An 18,181-nucleotide genomic window follows, 5' to 3' on the forward strand; every position below is an offset into this window, starting at 1 on the left:
TATGGTCATTTGACATTATGGAATATATATATATATATATATATATATCTTTTGTAATATTCTAAACGCCTTCAGGGTAGAGACTTTGAAAGTTTGTTGTTGTTTGTCACTAAGTCGTGTCTGACTTTTTGTGACCCCATGGACTGTAGCATGCCAGGTTCCTCTGTCCTCCACTGTCTTCCAGGGAGTGTGCTGTGTTTAGTCGCTCAGTCGTGTCCACCTCTCTGTGACCCCATGGACTGTAGCCCTCCAGACTCTGCTCAAATTCATGCCTATTCAGTCAAGTGATGCTATCTGACCACCTCGTCCTCTGCTGCCCTTTTTTCCTCCTGTTCTCAATCTTTCCCAGCATCAGAGTCTTTTCCAATGAGTCGGCTCTTCATATCAGGTGGCCAAAGTATTGGAGCTTCAGCTTCAGCAACAGTCCTTCCAATGAATATTCAGGGTTGACTTCCTTCAGGATTAACTGGTTTGATTTTTTTTGCAGTCCAAGAGACTCTCAAGAGTCTTCTCCAGCACCACAGTTCAAAATCATCAATTCTTTGGTGCTCAGCCTTCTTTGCGAATCAACTCTGTGAATCAACCATATATGACTGCTGGAAAAATCATAGCTTTGACTATATAGACTTTTGTTGGCAAAGTGACGTCTCTGCTTTTTAATATGCTGCCTAGGTTTGTTATAGCTTTCCTTCCAAGGAACAAGCGTCTTTTAATTTCATGGTTGCAGTCACCATCCACAGTGATCTGGGGCCCAAGAAAATAAAATCTATCACTGCTTCCACTTTTTCCCCTTATATTTGCCATGAAGCAATATATTCCCCAGCTCTAACAATAGTGCCTGGCCCAGAGTTGGTCCAATAATTTATTAAATGTTATAGAATAAACTCTGTAGCATTGTCAGGGACTCTGTCCTTGTTATATGGTGCTAATACATAGTTTGTATAATGACCTACTGGCCCAACATTTACCATGACTGTTTTCCTATCCCTCAGCACAGTAATTGTTTCACCAAGAAATAAAAGAAAAACAATGAAAAGCCTTGGAAACCACGGTGGTGCAGGAGTTGCCCCCAGTCCTAGGTTGGAGGTGCGGTTCCCCTCTGGTAGTCATGTGCCACGCTATTTCAACACACACACTGTGCAGCCCCCGTGTTTGGGCCACACCTCCAGGCCTCCTCTCTCACCCCACCCTCCGTTCCTCCTCTCTCATTAATACCACCTGCCCATCCCTCATGCCACTCCTGGGGCCTGTCTTGTAGCCAGAAGCTCCCTAAGCACAGGGCTGCCTGGCCCACCCCCGTCTCTCCAGAAGCTCCCTAAGCACAGGGCTGCCTGGCCCACCCCCGTCTCTCCCCTGGTGGCCCAGTCCTCACGGGGTTTGTGCTCCTCGGCAGGTGGTTCCTCCTCCGATTTCTCCTCCTTCTTCTTCACCAGCCGCACCTTCTCCAACAGGCTCATCAGGCGACTGCCCAGGGTGGCTTCTTCCTCTGGTTCCTCCTCTTCCCCCTCCAGCTGAATTCCTGGAGGTGGTCAAGAAGGGAAGGCATGTCATTCATCTGTTTGCTTATTAATCTGCTGGATCATTTACTTCTTTATTCATTCACGTATTCACGCATTTATTTCTCATTCATGTGTGTGTGTTCATGGGGTTTTTCATTTATTTCTTTATATGTTCATCTATTTGTTCACTTATTCATTCTTTGAATTGTTTGTCTTTTACACCAACTATTGCAAGTATCTTCACAGAACTAAAGGAAACCATGTCTGAAGTATTAAAGAGAAGTATGATGACAGTGACTCATCAAATAGAGACTACTGATAAAGAGGTAGGACTTCCCTGGTGGTCCAGTGGTTAAGAATTCACCTGCCAATGCAAGTGTCTTGGGTTTGATCCCTAGTCCAGGAAGATCCCATATTTTTCAAGGCAGCTAAGGCCAAGGGCCACAACTACTGAGCCACACTGTAGAGCCCACGAGCTGCAACTGCTGAGCCCACAAGCCCTAGAGCCTGTGAAATAAGAGAAGCCACCACAATGAGAAGCCTCCACACTGCAACTAGAGAGTAGCCCCTACTCGCTGCAATGAAGACCCAACACAGCAAAAAAAAAAAACAAAACAAAACCCAATAATAAAAAGAACTAGATACAAAAATAACTATATAGAAGCCGGTACAATAACTGAAAGTACAATAACTGAAATTTAAAAATTAGAGAGGCACAACAGCATATTTGAGATAGAAGGAGAAAGAATCAATGAACTTGATTCATAGAACAACAAAGGTTATCCAGCCTTAATAAAAGAATGAATAAAAATTAACAGAGCCACAGAGACCCATAGTATACCATCAAGTATAACAACATATGCATAATGGGAGTCCTAGAAGAAGCAATGAGAATGGGGCAGAAAACTATTTAGAAAAATAATGAAAAAAAAAGAAAAATAATGGCCCCAAAGTCCAAAATTTGATGAAAAATATTAATCTACACATTTAAGAAACTCAGCAAACTCAAGTGGGATAAATTCAATGAGTTCCACACCTACATACATCATACTCAAACTGCTTAGAGGCAAAAGCAAAGAGAAATATTGAAAGCCAGCCAGAGAAAAATGAGTCATCACATAAAAAAACAATCGCAGTAAGATGATCAGCTGACTTCTTAGAGAAACAATAGAGATCAGTCAACCACCCCGCAAGCCATCTTTCTTTTTATTCACCCAACCAGCCAGCCATCTCTTTACTCACTTCTTTATTCAGCTATGCTTCTCTCCATCAGTTCACACACTTGTCCATTCACTTATATGCCAGCAAATTTGGAAAACTCAGCAGTGGCCACAGGACTGGAAAGGGTCAGTTTTCATTTCAATCCCAAAGAAAGGCAATGCCAAAGAATGCTCAAACTACTGCACAATTGCACTCATCTCACACACTAGTAAAGTAATGCTCAAAATTCTCCAAGCCAGGCTTCAGCAGTATGTGAACCGTGAACTTCCAGATATTCAAGCTGGATTTAGAAAACGCAGAGGAACCAAAGATTAAATTGCCAACATCCACTGGATCATAGAAAAAGCAAGAGAGTTCCATAAAAATATCTACTTCTGCTTTATTGACTATGCCAGAGCCTTTGACTGTGTGGATTACAACAAACTCTGGAAAATTCTGAAAGAGATGGGAATACCAGACCACCTGACCTGCCTCTTGAGAAATCTGTATGCAGGTCAAGAAGCAACAGTTAGAACTGGACATGGAACAACAGACTGGTTCCAAATAGGGAAAGGAGTATGTCAAGGCTGTATATTGTCACCCTGCTTATTTAACTTATATGCAGAGTACATCATGAGAAACACTGGGCTGGATGAAGCACAAGCTGGAATCAAGATTTCTGGGAGAAATATCAATAACCTCAGATATGCAGAAGACAACATCCTTATGGCAGAAAGTGAAGAGGAACTAAAAAGCCTCTTGAAAGTGAAAGAGGAAAGTGAAAAAGTTGGCTTAAAACTCAACATTCAGAAAACTAAGGTCATGGCATCTGGTCCCATCACTTCATGGCAAATAGATAGGGAAACAGTGACAGATTTTATTTTTTGGGCTCCAAAATCACTGCAGATGGTAACTGCAGCCATGAAATTAAAAGACGCTTGCTGCTTGGAAGAAAAGTTATGACCAACCTAGACGGCATATTAAAAAGCAGAGACATTACTTTACCAACAAAGGTCTGTCTAGTCAAAGCAATGGTTTTTCCAGTAGTCATGTATGGACGTGAGAGTTGGACTATAAAGGAAGCTGAGCACCAAAAAAGTGATGCTTTTGAACTGTGGTGTTGAAGAAGACTCTTGAGAGCCCCTTGGACTACAAGGAGATCCAACCAGTTCATCCTAAAGAAAATCAGTCGTGAATATTCACTAGAAGGACTGATGCTGACGCTGAAACTCCAAAACTTTGGCCACCTGATGCGAAGAACTGACTCATCTGAAAAGACCCTGATGCTGGAAAAGATTGAGGCAAGAGGAGAAGGGAATGACAGAGGATGAGATGGTTGGATGGCACCACTGACTCAATGGACATGAGTTTGAGTAAACTCTGGGAGTTGGTGATGGACAGGGAGGCCTGATGTGTTGTAGTCCATGGGATCACAAAGAGTTGGACACGACTGAGAGACTGAACTGAACTGATAGCCATTCATCCGTGTGTGCGTGCGCGCACACGCGCGCGCTCAGTCATGTCTGAATCTTTGCAACCCCATGGACTGTAGCCCGCCAGGCTCCTCTGTCCATGGAATTTCCCAGGCAAGAATACTGGAGTGGGTTGCCATTTCCTCCTCCAGGGGATCTTCCCACCCCAAGAATTAAATCTGGTCTCCTGCACTGACAGGCGTATTATTTACCACTAGCGCCACCTGGTGGCTGGGGCTTCCCAGGTAGCTCAGCTGGTAAAGAATCGACCTGCAAGGCAGTAGACTCTGGTTTGATTCCTGGGTCAGGAAGATCCCCTAGAAGAAGGGATAAGGGGTAACTCCAGTATTCTTGGGCTTTCCTGCTGGCTCAGTCAGTAAAGAATCCGCCTACAATGCAGGAGACCTGGGTTCGATACCTGGGTTAGTAAGATCCCCTGGAGGAGGGCATGGCAACCCAACCCAGTATTCTTGCCTGGAGAATCCCCAAGGACAGAGGAGCCTGGCAGGCTGCAGCCCATGGGGTCACAAAAAGCTGGACACAACTGAGTGACTAAGCACAGCATAGCGCCATCTGGGAAGCCCATATGTACATCCATCCAAACACCCACATAAACATATCCTTCCACATCATCCACCTGTTCACTAATATGTTCATTCATTCAGTCATTCATTTTACCAACAGTTACTTCACAAGACCTGTAGATATTTAAGATCAGAAAATCTTAGGAAAACTTCAAGACAGGTCTCAAAAGAAAGTTTGGGAGGTGGATTCTCTGATCTCCTCTCTTACCACAGTGTGTCAGCAGGTCTTGATGAAATTCGAGCAAATCCTGTCGGACCTCTTCAGGGAGAGGACATTCTTCCTCATCCTCAGCAGCTTTGAAGTGCAATAGCATGTTGATCTAGGGAAGGTCAGAGATTAGAGTGAGGGACCCCAGAGCAGGAACTCTGAGGTTGAGCATCAAATATCCAACTGTGAGTTCCTGTCTAAGCTCACGAATCAGTGAAGAATATCTGGGTGGCTAAAGGTTCGAAAGGAGTCAGGGTCAGTCTGCAGTGGCTCAGAAGTCTGGTTCAGAGAGAGGTAAGAGAGTAACGGAACTTTCCTGGTGGCTCAGACAGTAAAGAATCTGTCTGCAATGAGGGAGACCTGAGTTCAATCCCTGAGTTGGGAAGATCCCCTGGAGAAGGGCACAGCAACCCACTCCAGTATTCTTGCCTAGAGAATTTCATGGACAGAGGAGCCTGGTGGGCTACAGTCCATGGGGTTGCAGAGTCAGACACAACTGAGCGACTCACACACACAAGAGAGTAACAGTTAAGTGTATCAATAGGGTCAGAGGTCAGAGTCAGATTTAGAGGTTGAGTATCACCCGTGATACTCAAGGGCAAGAGAAGTGGCTCAGATTGAGGGGTAAACAGTAAGCCAGCTGGAGTCAGGAGTCAGAGGACCTGCTCCTGGGGTGGGGAGCGGAACTCGCGAGTGCGTCGGGCTGTCTCAGCTGCAGTCATGGTGAAGGCTTTCATGAGGATGGCATAGCGGTCCCTCTGGTTGGCCTGGAGCTTGTCCACATAGCGCTCTGCAAAGGCTGCCAGAGATTCCACACGGTGCTGTAGCTCTTGGTCACAGAAATACTCCAGCAGGTTACACATCTGTGGGATGATAGCCATGTGGTAGGCGGGATGGTGGTGAGACCATGACTTCCTTGAAACTCTTCTTGCCTTCCCTCCCGACTCCACGGCCCTGTTCAGGTTGAGCCACCACTGTCTCCTGCCTGGATCCTCAAGGCGGCCATCTCCATGGTCTCATCCTTCTAATTCACCTCCCACAAGGAAACCAGAGAGCTCATTCAAAGCCAGCAGCACTCCCCTGCTTTGTGCCCCTCCACAGCACCCCACTACCTTGGGTCAAAGTCCAGACTCCAGCCCCACCAGGCCCTGCATCTCCCAGCCCAGAGGGATGGAGGCTGGAAAAACAGGAAGAACCAGCTCACCTGTAACTTCACAGACTCGGGCAACTTCATCTGGAGCAGCCCCTCCTCCAAGTCCTCTTTTTCCCCCTCTGCTGTCTCCTCCTCCTCTTTTTCCTCATCTTCCTTCTCCCGTGCCTCCTCCTCCTCGTCCTCTTCCTTCTCCTCCTCGTCCTCCTCTTCCTCCTCCCCTTCCTCCTCCTCCTCCTCCTCCTCTTCCTCTTCTTCCTCAGTGAATACTTCAGGCTCAATCATCTTCAAGATCTGTTTCACATCCTCATCGCCAAAGATGCCCATCACCTAGGGGACAAAGGCTGGCTCTGTCACTGCAGCCTGTATAGCTCCCATAATCAAGTCCCAGCCTCACTCCCCAGACCTGATTCTCCAGCACAAGCCAGATTCATTGCCGCATTGACTGGATACAATTCCTCCTACAAACAGGAATGGCATCCCCCTGTCCCACCATCCACCTTCCTTAAGATCCCCCCAGATCCATACCCTGTGTCCCATCTACACGGCCCAGACCACATAGCCAAACATGAGCACTTCTCCCTTCACAAGTGAATGTCCTTTCTCCCAAACCTGAGCATCTCTGACAGGACACATCCTACATCTGATAGAGGCCCTCAGAGCTCCCAGTATATGCCAGCTCTCAGTGAACATAATGGAGATGCTAAGAGATGGAAGGAGAGGGGGTAAATGAAAGGGAAAATAGTGGGGAAAGAGAGAGATGAATGAATGGGGGAGAACTGGGTGACTGGGTGGATGAATAGATGAAATAGCAGAGGTGTGAAGAAGTCTATGGATAGGTGGATAATGGGTTGAAAGGTGAAGGTAAAGGGGGAAGAAGAGATGGTGGGTAGATGGATGACAGGATAAATGATGTTTAGAGAGGTGGGTGGAAACATGGGGTTTGATAGACGCATAAGCAAGTACATGAGTGGATAAGTAAATAGATAAATACATAAATAACTATGTACTGGGGTGGGATGGATAGATGGATGGGTGGATAGATTTGTGTGTGAAAACTGGATGGATGTTTATATGTAAGAATCATTAGATGGGTAGTGAATGAAAGAGTACATGAAATAAAGAATGGATAGAAGGATGGAGAATGAGTGAATGAGCGGGTAAATGAACAGGTGTAGATGGTTGGGTGGATTTGTGGGTACTTAATACATATGGATAGAGAGATGCATGGATTGATGGACAGGTAGGTGGAAGATGGAAGAATGGATGAATCCGTGGATGGGTGGATGAATGGATATGTGGGTGAATGGATACACAGTGGAAGGAGAATGATGGTTGGATGTATGAAGGGAAAATAGATAAATAAATAAATGGGTAGGTGGATAGATGAAATAGTGGATGAAATGATGTATGGATGAATGGAAGGTTGAACGGACAACTAGATTGAAAGTTGAATAGATGGAGGCAGGGATGGATGGAGAGATGGATGGATAGATAATGGGTGGAGACTGGAAGGATAAATAGATGATGAACTTTTGGATGGGTAGATGGGGGTATGTTTGAATGGACAGATGGATGGATGGAAAGGTGGGTGGAAGACAAATAATGGTTGGTTAAATGATTGAACAAAAAGAAGGAAGATGAATAGGTGACAGATGAATGGATGGAAGGAAAAGTGAATGAGTAGGTGATATAAGGATAAGTTGGAAGGTGAAGGGTGTATAGATGGAGAGATGAATGGGTGGTTGGATGCATAAATGGGAGGGGGAATGTATGCAGGTATGGGTGGATGAATGGACGTATGGATGATTTGGTTGCGGAAGAGACCGGGACAGAGGGAAGCAGGAGGAAGTCCTTACCAGCAGGGTGGACACCAGCTTGAGCACCGGCACAAACTGGAACTCCACGGAGCCCCCGACTGGGTCACGAGCGTGCTGCCCACCATCTCGCACCGCCTCTCCCAGCATTCTGAGTGCTTTGTCCCGAAGAGCTTCCAGAGGGATGCTGGGGCTGAGGCGGGCCGGGGCTTCTGCCGCCCCAGCAGCTGGCAGGGCAGCCACGAAACACGGGGCTGAGAAATGGTGCGGAGGCCGCAGCGAGGTGGTGACGCCGACGCCAGGAAGCCCGTGGCGGCGGGGACCGTTGTCCGCTCTCTTTCCGGGTGGGAAGAGAGTGATGGCGCGGGTCTCAGACGTGAGGGGCACGATGTACTCAGAGAGCATGGAGCGGCGGCTGCGGCAGGCGCTTTCCAGGTGGATGCTGATGAGGAGGTCGTAGTAGCCTGCTCGCAGAGGGCCGGGCAGGTGCGCGTCCTCCAGGGCGTGCAGCAGCTGCGCCTGGTCCACATGGCTGCACAGAGCATGCGCCACGCGGTTGTTGCCCAAGGCGCACACCGCGCGGTAGAGGCGAAGGGTGTGCGAATGGAACCGCTGCAGGTCCAAGCGCTCAGACAACTCCAGGATGTCCATGCATCTGTGGTGGAGATGGGCCACAATCAGAGACAGAGCGAGCGGGGGAGGTGGGAGGCAGAGACACAGACCCGAGAGGCAAAGAGGCGCTCAGGCGAGTGATGGTGGTCCTAGCAGGGAATCCCAGTGTTCTGCTGGATCAAGATTCTGTGAGGTCTGTGGTGCTGAGTCTAGGAGAGTTTTTAATGGTTCTAGAAGTCCCTCACTGATCTGGGGGGCTCCCTGGGATACATCTGGGGTTTATAGGATGGTCTGGTACCCTGGGGACCTAAGAGTCCAGGGAAAAGATCTGGTGACTGTGAGATGTATGTGGGATTCCAGGTTGGGTCTAAACCCCACTCTGGCAGGTCTGAGTACCCTGGATATATTTGAACACCACCAGAATGTAAAGTTCATCAGGACAGGACATTCCTGCCTGTTTTGTTTGTTTGCTATATTCCCAGCACCTAAAAAGGACTAAGCACAAAGGAAATCAACCCTGAATACTCATTGGAAGGACTGATGCTGAAGCTGAAGCTCCAATACTTTGGCCACCTGATGCAAAGAGCCGACTCATTGGAAAAGACCCTGATGTTGGGAAAGATTGAGGGCAGGAGGAGAAGGGGATGACAGAGGATGAGATGGTTGGATGACATCACCGACTCAATGGACATAAGTTTGAGCAAACTGCAGGAGATGGTGAAGGACAGAGAAGCCTGGTGTGCTGCAGTCCATGGGGTCACAAAGAGTCGGACACGACTGAGTGACTGCACAACAAATGTGATCAACAAATATTTGCTGTAGGAACAAATGAATAAATGGGTGTGTCTGGGGACTCTGGGGATGGGTCTGAATCCCTCTGGGTAGGTCTGAGCATTACTAGAATGGCCGTTTACAAGAGCTTGGTGTCTCCAACCTGGAACACTGTTGTCACACAGGAGGGGCTCAGAGCTATTTGTCGAATGAGTGAATAAAGGAAAGATGAAGCATGTTGGGAGCCTCCTGGGGTCACTCTGGGATCCTGGCCACATTTAGAGTTGGTAAAAAGCTTTGCTGTCATCCATGAGAATACTGTCTAGCTGGGTGTGTCTGAGTCCCCTGGAGTGAGTTAGAGATTTCCATGGGACACATCTAAAGTCTCCCTGTGTAGGGTCTCCCGAGAGACCCTAGGGTGTATCTAAGCCTCTCTGAATAATGTTCAAGACACTCTGAGGTATACTTGAGGCCCCTGGGGTGTTGTGTGAGCTTCTTGATGTGGATCTGGCTCCCTGAGATGGGTCTGGAGTCCCCTGGGGTGTTATCTGGACATGCTTGGGTTGAGTCTGCATCTCCGGAGGTGAGTCTGAGCCTGCTGAAATGGATTGAAAGCCCCCTGGTGTGCTATCTGCAGATAATAGGGTGGTCTGGGGGCCTCTTGGGGTGTTATCTGGAGGCCCAGGGGTAACGGGGAGGGGGCACCCAGTGGGATCCAGACCCCAGAGGGCTTGAGGTACCCGCCCCACCCCTGGGCGCCGGGGCGGGCCCTGACCGGTTCTCCTCGGGGACGTGCAGCGCCATCATGGTGAGCGGCTCCTGGCACTGCACCGCCCAGCCGAGCCGCTCGCCCGCCCGCCGCGTCTCCACCTGCAGGAAGTGGTTGGGCATGCGGCTCCAGGACACGGGCATCAGCATCTGCACCTCCAGCCGCGGCGGGCACTGAGGCGTGGGGTTCCTGCGCTCGCTCAGAAACATGGCGGCCGACAGCGGCATGATGTTCTGGGGGGCGCAGAGGCGTGCACGGGTCAGGATTCCCAGTGCGCTGGATCCCACCGCTCCGCTTCCAGGAAGACCTCCCAGACTACACCCCCGCCGCACACGCTTCAGCCTGACCTCCCGCACCTCCCTCCTCAGCCTGCCCCCATTCGCGCCCCATCACGGACCTTCTGTTTCCCCAACTCAAACTGGATCACGTTCTGGTGCGTGGGCAGGACAAAGACGGCAGGGAACAGCTTTGTGTTGGGTTCCACCTGGCAAGGGAAAAGAGGGCAGGGTGAGGAAGAGGATGAACTGGAGGTGGTGTTGACTCCAGATCCCAAACTCTAGAGCCAGTTGCCCCAGGCTGATCCTGCTGGTGTCTACAGATCCAAACTCGGGCATGGGAGGCTCCACAGTGGCCCTGAGGTTGCGCATGGACTGTACCACCTCTGATCCAGCAAGGCCAACCTCCTCCACCTCCTCAGGGGAAGCTGCCATCTGGGACTTTGCAGATTCATGATGGAGGTATATAGGCCCTCACTGTACAATTCCTTTAATTTTGTTGTGTGCTTGAAACCGTCCATAGTCAAATGTTGAAAAGGAAAATACCACTTTAGAATTCTGGTCCATCCTAGGGTTTTCCTTGATTGGTGAAAAGGTGGTGACTGGTACCACCCAGCCCAAGATGGAATATGAACCTCTCTCCAAGGTCAAGGCTCTGCTCTGTCTCCATCTTTCTAGATGTCAGCAGATGGTCTCCCAGGCACCTCCCATAGCCACAGTACAGCTCTGGCCTGTTGTGAGGTTGTTTTTGTTCTGTCTCCCTGGGGCCTGTCCTCTTGGTGGACTGTCCTGGGATGCTAGGTCACGAGGATGCTATTGCTAAGTTGCTGAGGGGCTGGGCTCACCTGGAAAAAGGTGTTGCTCTCTTTGCCATTGGCGGTAAAGGTCATTAGGCCAGTGGCCAAGTCCACCAGGCAGCCAATGACAAGGTCCGTGTGGCTGATCCGGCCCTGCTGCCCGGGGCTCACGAAGTCTCCGCCCCACACCATGTAGCAGTTACTGCACTTGAGGCTGGAGGACACAGGAGTGGTCAGCACACTGATCCCCAGGCGTTCTGAACCCCTGGACACCCCCTTCCCCAAGCTCCCAGAATACCAGGACTCAGAGTCCCACCCCCAAACACCCACCACCTGTAGACCTGAGCACTGAAACCCCTCACCCCAGACCCTGAGCCCCTGGAAGCTAGAATTCTTAGGAGCTGGTGGTGGATTCTGGAAGGAGAAGAAGGAAGGGGAGCAGAAGGAGAGAACAGAGAAAGGAGGTAACCTAGAAAGCAGATGACAAGATGGGAAAGGAGGCGACTTCCCTGGCAGTCCAGTGGTTAAGAATCCACCTTCCAATGCAGGGGTTGTGGGTTCGACCTCTGGTCAGGGAACTAAAATCCCACATACCGTGGGGCAAACTGAGCCACACACTGCAACTCGAGAAAGCTTTGCACGCTGCACTGAAGACCCAGCGCAGCCAACATTTACCAAAAAAAAAAAAAGGAGGAGGGAAAACTCAGAGTAGGAGCCATGGAGAGGGAAGTAAGCAGGAAGACAGGAGGGAAGGAAAGGGAGGTGCCCAGCGTGCCTGCCCCCAACAGGCTGTGCCCCACCCCTGCCCACACCTGCTGTGGATATTGCCTTGCTCGTCTCCCATGGTCACTGTCACCGCCCGGACCTTGCTGAGGTCGAAGTTCATGTCGTGCTGGTGGTAGTCAGGGGTGACCCAGCCCACCCACACGCAGCTGGGCTCCTGGCCGGCAAAGACCCTCACGGAGTAATAGTACTGGAGAGGCGAAGGGGAGACCAGCGGTCAGTCCCAGGGCCTCCCTGGGGCTCTTAGTTGGTTTCCCTGGATTCTCAGTGTCCCTGGGGGTTTGACAAGAAGTTGCTGCATTTGAGACCCTCTCTTTCTGTATTTACTGATGTATGTCTAGATCTGGGAATCTTTTGGGACAGTTTTGTGACACCCTCAAATTTGGGTCCCTCCCACCACTAGGCTATTTGTCTCAGAAAATATTCCAGATTTGGGGAATCCCAAAACTACACTGGGATATTGTGAATTCTGGCTCCCAGGAATATACTAGTGAAAGTGAAAGTGAAGTCCCTCAGTTGAGTCTGACTCTTTGCCACCCCATGGACTGTAGCCTACCAGTTTCCTCCGTCCGTGGGATTTTCCAGGCAAGAATACTGGAGTGGGTTGCCATTTCCTTCTCCAGGAGATCTTTCCAACCCAGGGATTGAACCCGGGTCTCCTGCATCGTAGGCAGACGCTTTACCGTCTGAGCCACTAGAATAGTTAAATTTGGGGGTGGTGAGTTTACAAGGGTGAACCCAGATATGGGGGTCCTGAGTCTATGTTGGTTTATCCTTGGGATTTGGGGATTCCTGGGAGTTAGGTCAGCATGCCTCATGACTTGTGTTCCCTGCAATTTTTAGACCCTTAGCTATATGGATTTAGGGGTTCAAAGGGTTTAAGTCAATGTGTACTATATTTTGTGGTTTCCAGTAGATACTGGGGTATCCCCAGATAAGGGCAATTACTGGGGACTACGGCATGGAATTTGGAAGTCTGCCGAGGGTCCTTGGTTCGCACCGTGGTGGTATTGAGGATGATCTCAGGGTCATCACGGTCGTCAGCAGGCACCACCTCGTGAGGGAGTCGGGGCAGAGTGGGCGTGGCTGGTGGCTGGGTCATCATGGCGGCCTTCTTGGCCTTGAACAAGAACCTGGTGGTGAAGAGGGGAGGCTGTCATGAGGCTCACTCTCCAGCCCAGCCCCCCAGCCCTCCCATCGCGATGTTCAGGCCTCCACATTCATCCCACGTACGTACGGGTGTGCATGCATGTGTGCTCAGTCGTGTCCAACTCTGCAGCCGCATGGACTGTAGCCCACCTAGCTCCTCTGTCCATGGGATTTCCCAGGCAAGAATACTGGAGTGGGCTGCCATTTCCTTCTCCAGGGGATCTTCCCCACCCAGGGATCAAACCCGCGCCTCCTGCATTGGCAGGCATTGGCAGGCGGATTCTTTACCGCTGAGCCACCAGGGAAGCCCCACATCCATCCTAACTACACCCCATTTCTAACACCCAAGGCCTCGCTTCTAGAGGGATGAAATCCCAATTGCATCAGGAGTGTCCACCTTGGAGGATCTCTGTGTTTTTGGATGTTGGGTTACCCAGATTTAAAGGTGCCTCTGGGAACATGGAGGTTGCCTTGGGGAGCGTACAGTGGTCCTCCCAAGTCAGCAAGTCTCATGTGGGTGCTAAAGGCATTTGGGAAAGAACAGCTCTTCATTGTGGCACCATCTTGTACACTGAAGGCATATGGAATCCCCAGAGCCCCCAGCAGGCAGTACGTCTCCTCAAAACTGTGACAACCCAAAATCTCCCATCATTTCCACACATCCCCTCAAGAGACACAGAATTACATCCCACTGAAAACCACTGCCACCATAGGGGGAAAGCAGATTTGGTTTAAATCCAAGTTTAATGCCCTTTGAGGGTCTCCCTTAAAGTTAGTTTTTTTGTGGGGGATACATTTGAGACACAGAAATGACCCCAATGTAGAAGACCAATGGTGTTCATTGGAATGCCTTGGGGGTAAAGATAACTTGACCAAGAATCTGAGGTCCCCTTTAGTGTTCACAGATAATGAAGTCCATTGGATGAAAAGCTTTGGGACCCAACAGGTAGCCCAAGGACAGTGGAGTTCTCCATAGACATAGTGGGGCATCCCAATTTTACATTCTCAAGGAAATTAGAGATCCCAGAGAAAGAATAGCCTTCACTTGAGACATAATAGGATCCCTCAGTATCTGGGTCCACCTAGCACATATGGGACCACTTTGGGGTACAGTGGGTTTTCTCAAGTTACTGAAGTTGCCTAATTGAGGGGTCCCAGGACAGACCCCCAAACCCCACCCTGCCCCTCCCTTGACTCACCCTCTCTTCTTGTTCTTCTCTGTGGTAGCATCCTTCTCATTCTCTGCCCTGGCAGGCTGGGCCTCCACCCCAGCCTGGGCAGGACTCCCGGGTGCCCCCTCCTTGGCACTTCCTTCTTTGTTCCCCTCAGCCTCGGCCCAGTGCCCAGCTGAGCGGCGCAGGTTTTCATAGTCAGGATCAGGTTCCGCTGCCCGGGCCTCATCCTCCGCGGGAGGCTGCAGGCCAGGGGGTGCCAGCGGGGTGGCCCCTGCGGTGCACCGGAAGTGCTGGTGGAACTGGACCGGAAGGCTCAGCCGGAGAAACAGCATCTCCACCAGACTGTTCTGGGAGCCCCAGGTGCGGTGGGTCAGGCGCAGGCAGGGGGGCGTATCCACAGTGCCATCCACACGGGTCACCTGTGCGGGGAGCAGGAAGCACTGAGCCAGGAGGTTGGGCTGGGCCATTGGTCCTAAACCTTATTACACACAGAGTCACCATTCGGCCTTAGAGCACCGTGTGAGAATTAGCCAGAGACTCACTCCTCTGGGTGGAGGAACTCCCATGGGACACGCAACCTGGCCATGGGTGCATTCACCTTCTGTCTACCTTTGTCTGGACACCTTTGTACATGAGCAACCCTGGTCAGAAACTGGAATCACTCAGGGAGCTTTCAAAACCTACCCAAGCACAGGCTTCACTCCAGATTAGGTCATCCATCCATCCATCCATCCATCCATTCATTCTTTCATCCTTCATTCCATCCACCCACCCTTCTATCTACCCATCTATCCATTCATCCATCCATTCTTTCATTCTTCCATCCATCCAACCATCTATCCACTGTTTCACCCACCCATCCAAGAATGCTTCCACCCCCCCATCCATCTATCCACTCCACAAATATTTACTGAGCACCTACTGTGTGCCAGGCACTTTTCCAAGTGCCAGGAACACATCAGTGAACAGAACATGGGCCTTGCCCTCCTGCTTTCTTATGGAGACCTCTTGGGGAGAGCAGCCCAGAAGGGTCAGAGTTTTTTTAAAGATTCCCCAGAAGAATTTTTGTTAAATTTGTTGTTTGTGGAAATACAATACTCAGAAGAATGCACACATCATAAGTGCACAACACTATGTGGTTCTGGAGAGACACGCCTATGTCTCCAGCACTCAGATCGAGAAATGGACCATACAACCAGTCCCCCTGGAAGCCTCCTCAGCGTCTGTTTAGTCACTACCCTCTAAAGATAGTGAGGGATTCTGATGAGGAAAATGCAACAACCTAAATAAGGGGCAGGAGCTGAGAGGGACAGGTGCCTGGCCTGTGAACCCAAAAGACAGACTCAGATTTTCTGGAGGCTCCATAAGCAACTAGAGCAGTGCCCTTTCTTTGATGTCCCACCTCAAGTTGATCTCATCAAGGACCAATTGCCAAGACAGACCTCTGTGCTCCATGTCAGCCAATGAGTTCACCCCAAAACTGTGCAACCAAAACTGTCTGCAGAATCTTTTCCTCTCCTCTCTCTCCTTTCTCTCTTATAACTTCTGTCTGGAGACTTCCCTGGCAGTCCAGTGGTTAATTCTTTTTGCAATGCAGGGGACACAGTTTCGATCCCTGGTTAGGGAACTAAAATCCCGTGTGTGTGTGTGTGTGTGTGTGTGTGTGTGTGTGTGCGCGCACGCGCTTAGTCATGTCTGACTCTGCAACCCCATGGACTGTAGCCCACCAGACTCCTCTTGTTCATGGGATTCTTCAGGCAAGATTCCTAGAGTGGGTAGCCAGTCCCTTCGCCAGGGGATCTTCCCAATACAAGGATCGAACCCTCGTCTCCTGCACTGCAGGTGGATTCTTTACACTTTGAGCCGCCAGTTCAGTAAAATCCCACATGCCCTGGAGGCAACTAAGCCCACATGCGCAACTACAGAACCCACACGCTCTGGAGCCCATGCACCTCAATGAAGATCCCACGTGCCACACGACACAGCCAATAAATACATTAATTAATTTAAATAAACCCTGTTTTGCCTCTGCTCCTTGACAAGTCTACTGACCATCTTCCTCCTGTGATTTGTACGCTAAGTAACTAAATGTCTGATTATTCATCCACAGTAGTGCCCTCCTGACTTAGCATACCACAGAGCAGCATCCATCGTCCTTGAAGTGTCTATGAATGGGATCCTACAGTACATGTTCCTTTGTGTCTGGCTTCTTTCAGCCAACATTATGTCTGTGAGGTTCATCCATGTGGTTGTGGGTAGGTTAGTTGATTCAGTCTCACTGCTGTCTAACATTCTGTTCTTGGGGTTGGGAACACCATCTGGCGGTGGCAAGTTTTGGGAGGTTCCGGTTGGGCTTCCCAGGTGGCGCTAGTGGTAAAGAACCTGCCTACCAGTGCAGGAGACCTAAGAGACTTGGGTTCGATTCCTGGATCGGGAAGATCTCCTGGAGGAGGGCATGGCAACCCACTCTAGTATTCTTGCCTGGAGAATCCCCTGGACTGAGGAGCCTGGAGGACTACAGTCCTTAGGGTCACAAAGGGACACGACTGGAGCGACTTAGCATGCATGTCTACTCCACCATCCTCTCCCACCCCAGGGATCTCTCTGGTCTTTGTGGCCCCATTTTCTCCTCCTACAACTCACTGTCAAAAGGAATCTTTCCAAAACTCAAATCTAGACTGGATAGTCCCCTGTTTAATAATTAAGATTTTAAAAAATAGAATAAGAAAATATCTGGAGAAAGAAATGGCAACCTACTCCAGTATTCTTGCCTGGAAAATCCCATGGCCGGGGGAACGTGGTAGGCTACAGTCCATGGGGTCGAAAAAAAAAAAAAAAAGAAAGAAAATAAAGGCTTACTTCTCTTAAAAAAAAAAAAAAATAGAATAAAAGTCAGGGAGGGGGGATTCCCTGGTGGTCTAGTGGTTAGGACTTGGTGCTTTCACTACCAGGGCCCGGGTTTGATCCCTGGTTGGGAAACTAAGGTTGGACACGACTGGAGCGACAGCTCTAGCGACTTAGCTTTTTTGAAGCTCAGCCAAAAAATAAAAGAAAACACCCTTCTGTTTTTACCTAGCCTAAAATGCTTCCCCACAAATTATTTATTAATTACAAAGAGAAACACAGTAACTTGATGGTGGTAACGATAAACATACAGTCAAAGTTAATATAATCAGCCATAAGACATAGTGCCATGGTGTGCCTCTCTGAGACCCTGCATCAAGCAGAATACAACCTCACTGCTATGATGTTCCTGCCAAATCTGTGTAACCTGAACCTAAGTAGCTTCAGTCATGTCTGACTCTTTGCGACCCCATGCATTGGACTGTAGCCCGCCAGGCTCCTCTGTCCATGGGATTCTCCAGGCAAGAACACTGGAGTGGGTTGCCATGCCCTCCTCCAGGAGATTTTCCCAACCCAGGAATCGAACCCAGGTCTCTTATGTCTCCTTGCATTGGCAGGCAGGTTCTTTACCACCTGGGAAGCCCGAGGAGACAGAAGACCTACCCAAATTGAGGTATATTCTGTAAAATAACTGGTCTGTACCCTTCGAAAACACCAGTATCGTAAAAGACAATGAAAGACTCCAAAACATTTTATATATATTAAAGAGACATAACAACTAACTGTAACATGTAACCCTGGCTTGGATTTTGGACCAGAAAAATAAAAAGAGACATTATTACCACAACACAGTTTGAATATGGATTGTAAATTAGGTAATAGTATGTATCGATGTTAAATTTCCCGATCTTCATAACTGCAGCTCTACAAGAGTATAGCTTGTTCTGAAGAAATGCATATTGAAATATTTAGGGATAAAGAGGCAAGATGTCTCCAACTTATCCAAGTAATTCAGAAAAGAGAGAGAATGTATGAGAGGGAGATTTGGGCTATGCCTAGGAAGAGAAAACTGATGA

At 49.3% G+C, this 18,181-nt stretch overlaps 1 protein-coding gene across 5 annotated transcripts in view; it reads right to left on the reverse strand.

The window, feature by feature from the left end:
- Positions 1-18,181, reverse strand: part of RYR1 (ryanodine receptor 1) — a 125,377-nt gene that overhangs the window by 75,005 nt on the left and 32,191 nt on the right. For all 5 annotated transcript variants that reach the window (XM_043435392.1, XM_043435391.1, XM_043435394.1 and 2 more), the window contains exons 28-38: positions 14,286-14,680; positions 12,938-13,070; positions 11,967-12,127; positions 11,203-11,368; positions 10,480-10,566; positions 10,089-10,315; positions 7,973-8,585; positions 6,168-6,443; positions 5,626-5,826; positions 4,964-5,075; positions 1,373-1,519 (exon numbers count right to left, since the gene is read on the reverse strand). In XM_043435392.1, coding sequence (XP_043291327.1) covers positions 1,373-1,519; positions 4,964-5,075; positions 5,626-5,826; positions 6,168-6,443; positions 7,973-8,585; positions 10,089-10,315; positions 10,480-10,566; positions 11,203-11,368; positions 11,967-12,127; positions 12,938-13,070; positions 14,286-14,680 — 2,518 coding nt within the window. The remainder of the gene's footprint in view (positions 1-1,372; positions 1,520-4,963; positions 5,076-5,625; positions 5,827-6,167; positions 6,444-7,972; positions 8,586-10,088; positions 10,316-10,479; positions 10,567-11,202; positions 11,369-11,966; positions 12,128-12,937; positions 13,071-14,285; positions 14,681-18,181) is intronic.

This window comes from Cervus canadensis, chromosome 18, assembly GCF_019320065.1.
Source record: "Cervus canadensis isolate Bull #8, Minnesota chromosome 18, ASM1932006v1, whole genome shotgun sequence".
NCBI classification, from domain to species: domain Eukaryota; kingdom Metazoa; phylum Chordata; class Mammalia; order Artiodactyla; family Cervidae; genus Cervus; species Cervus canadensis.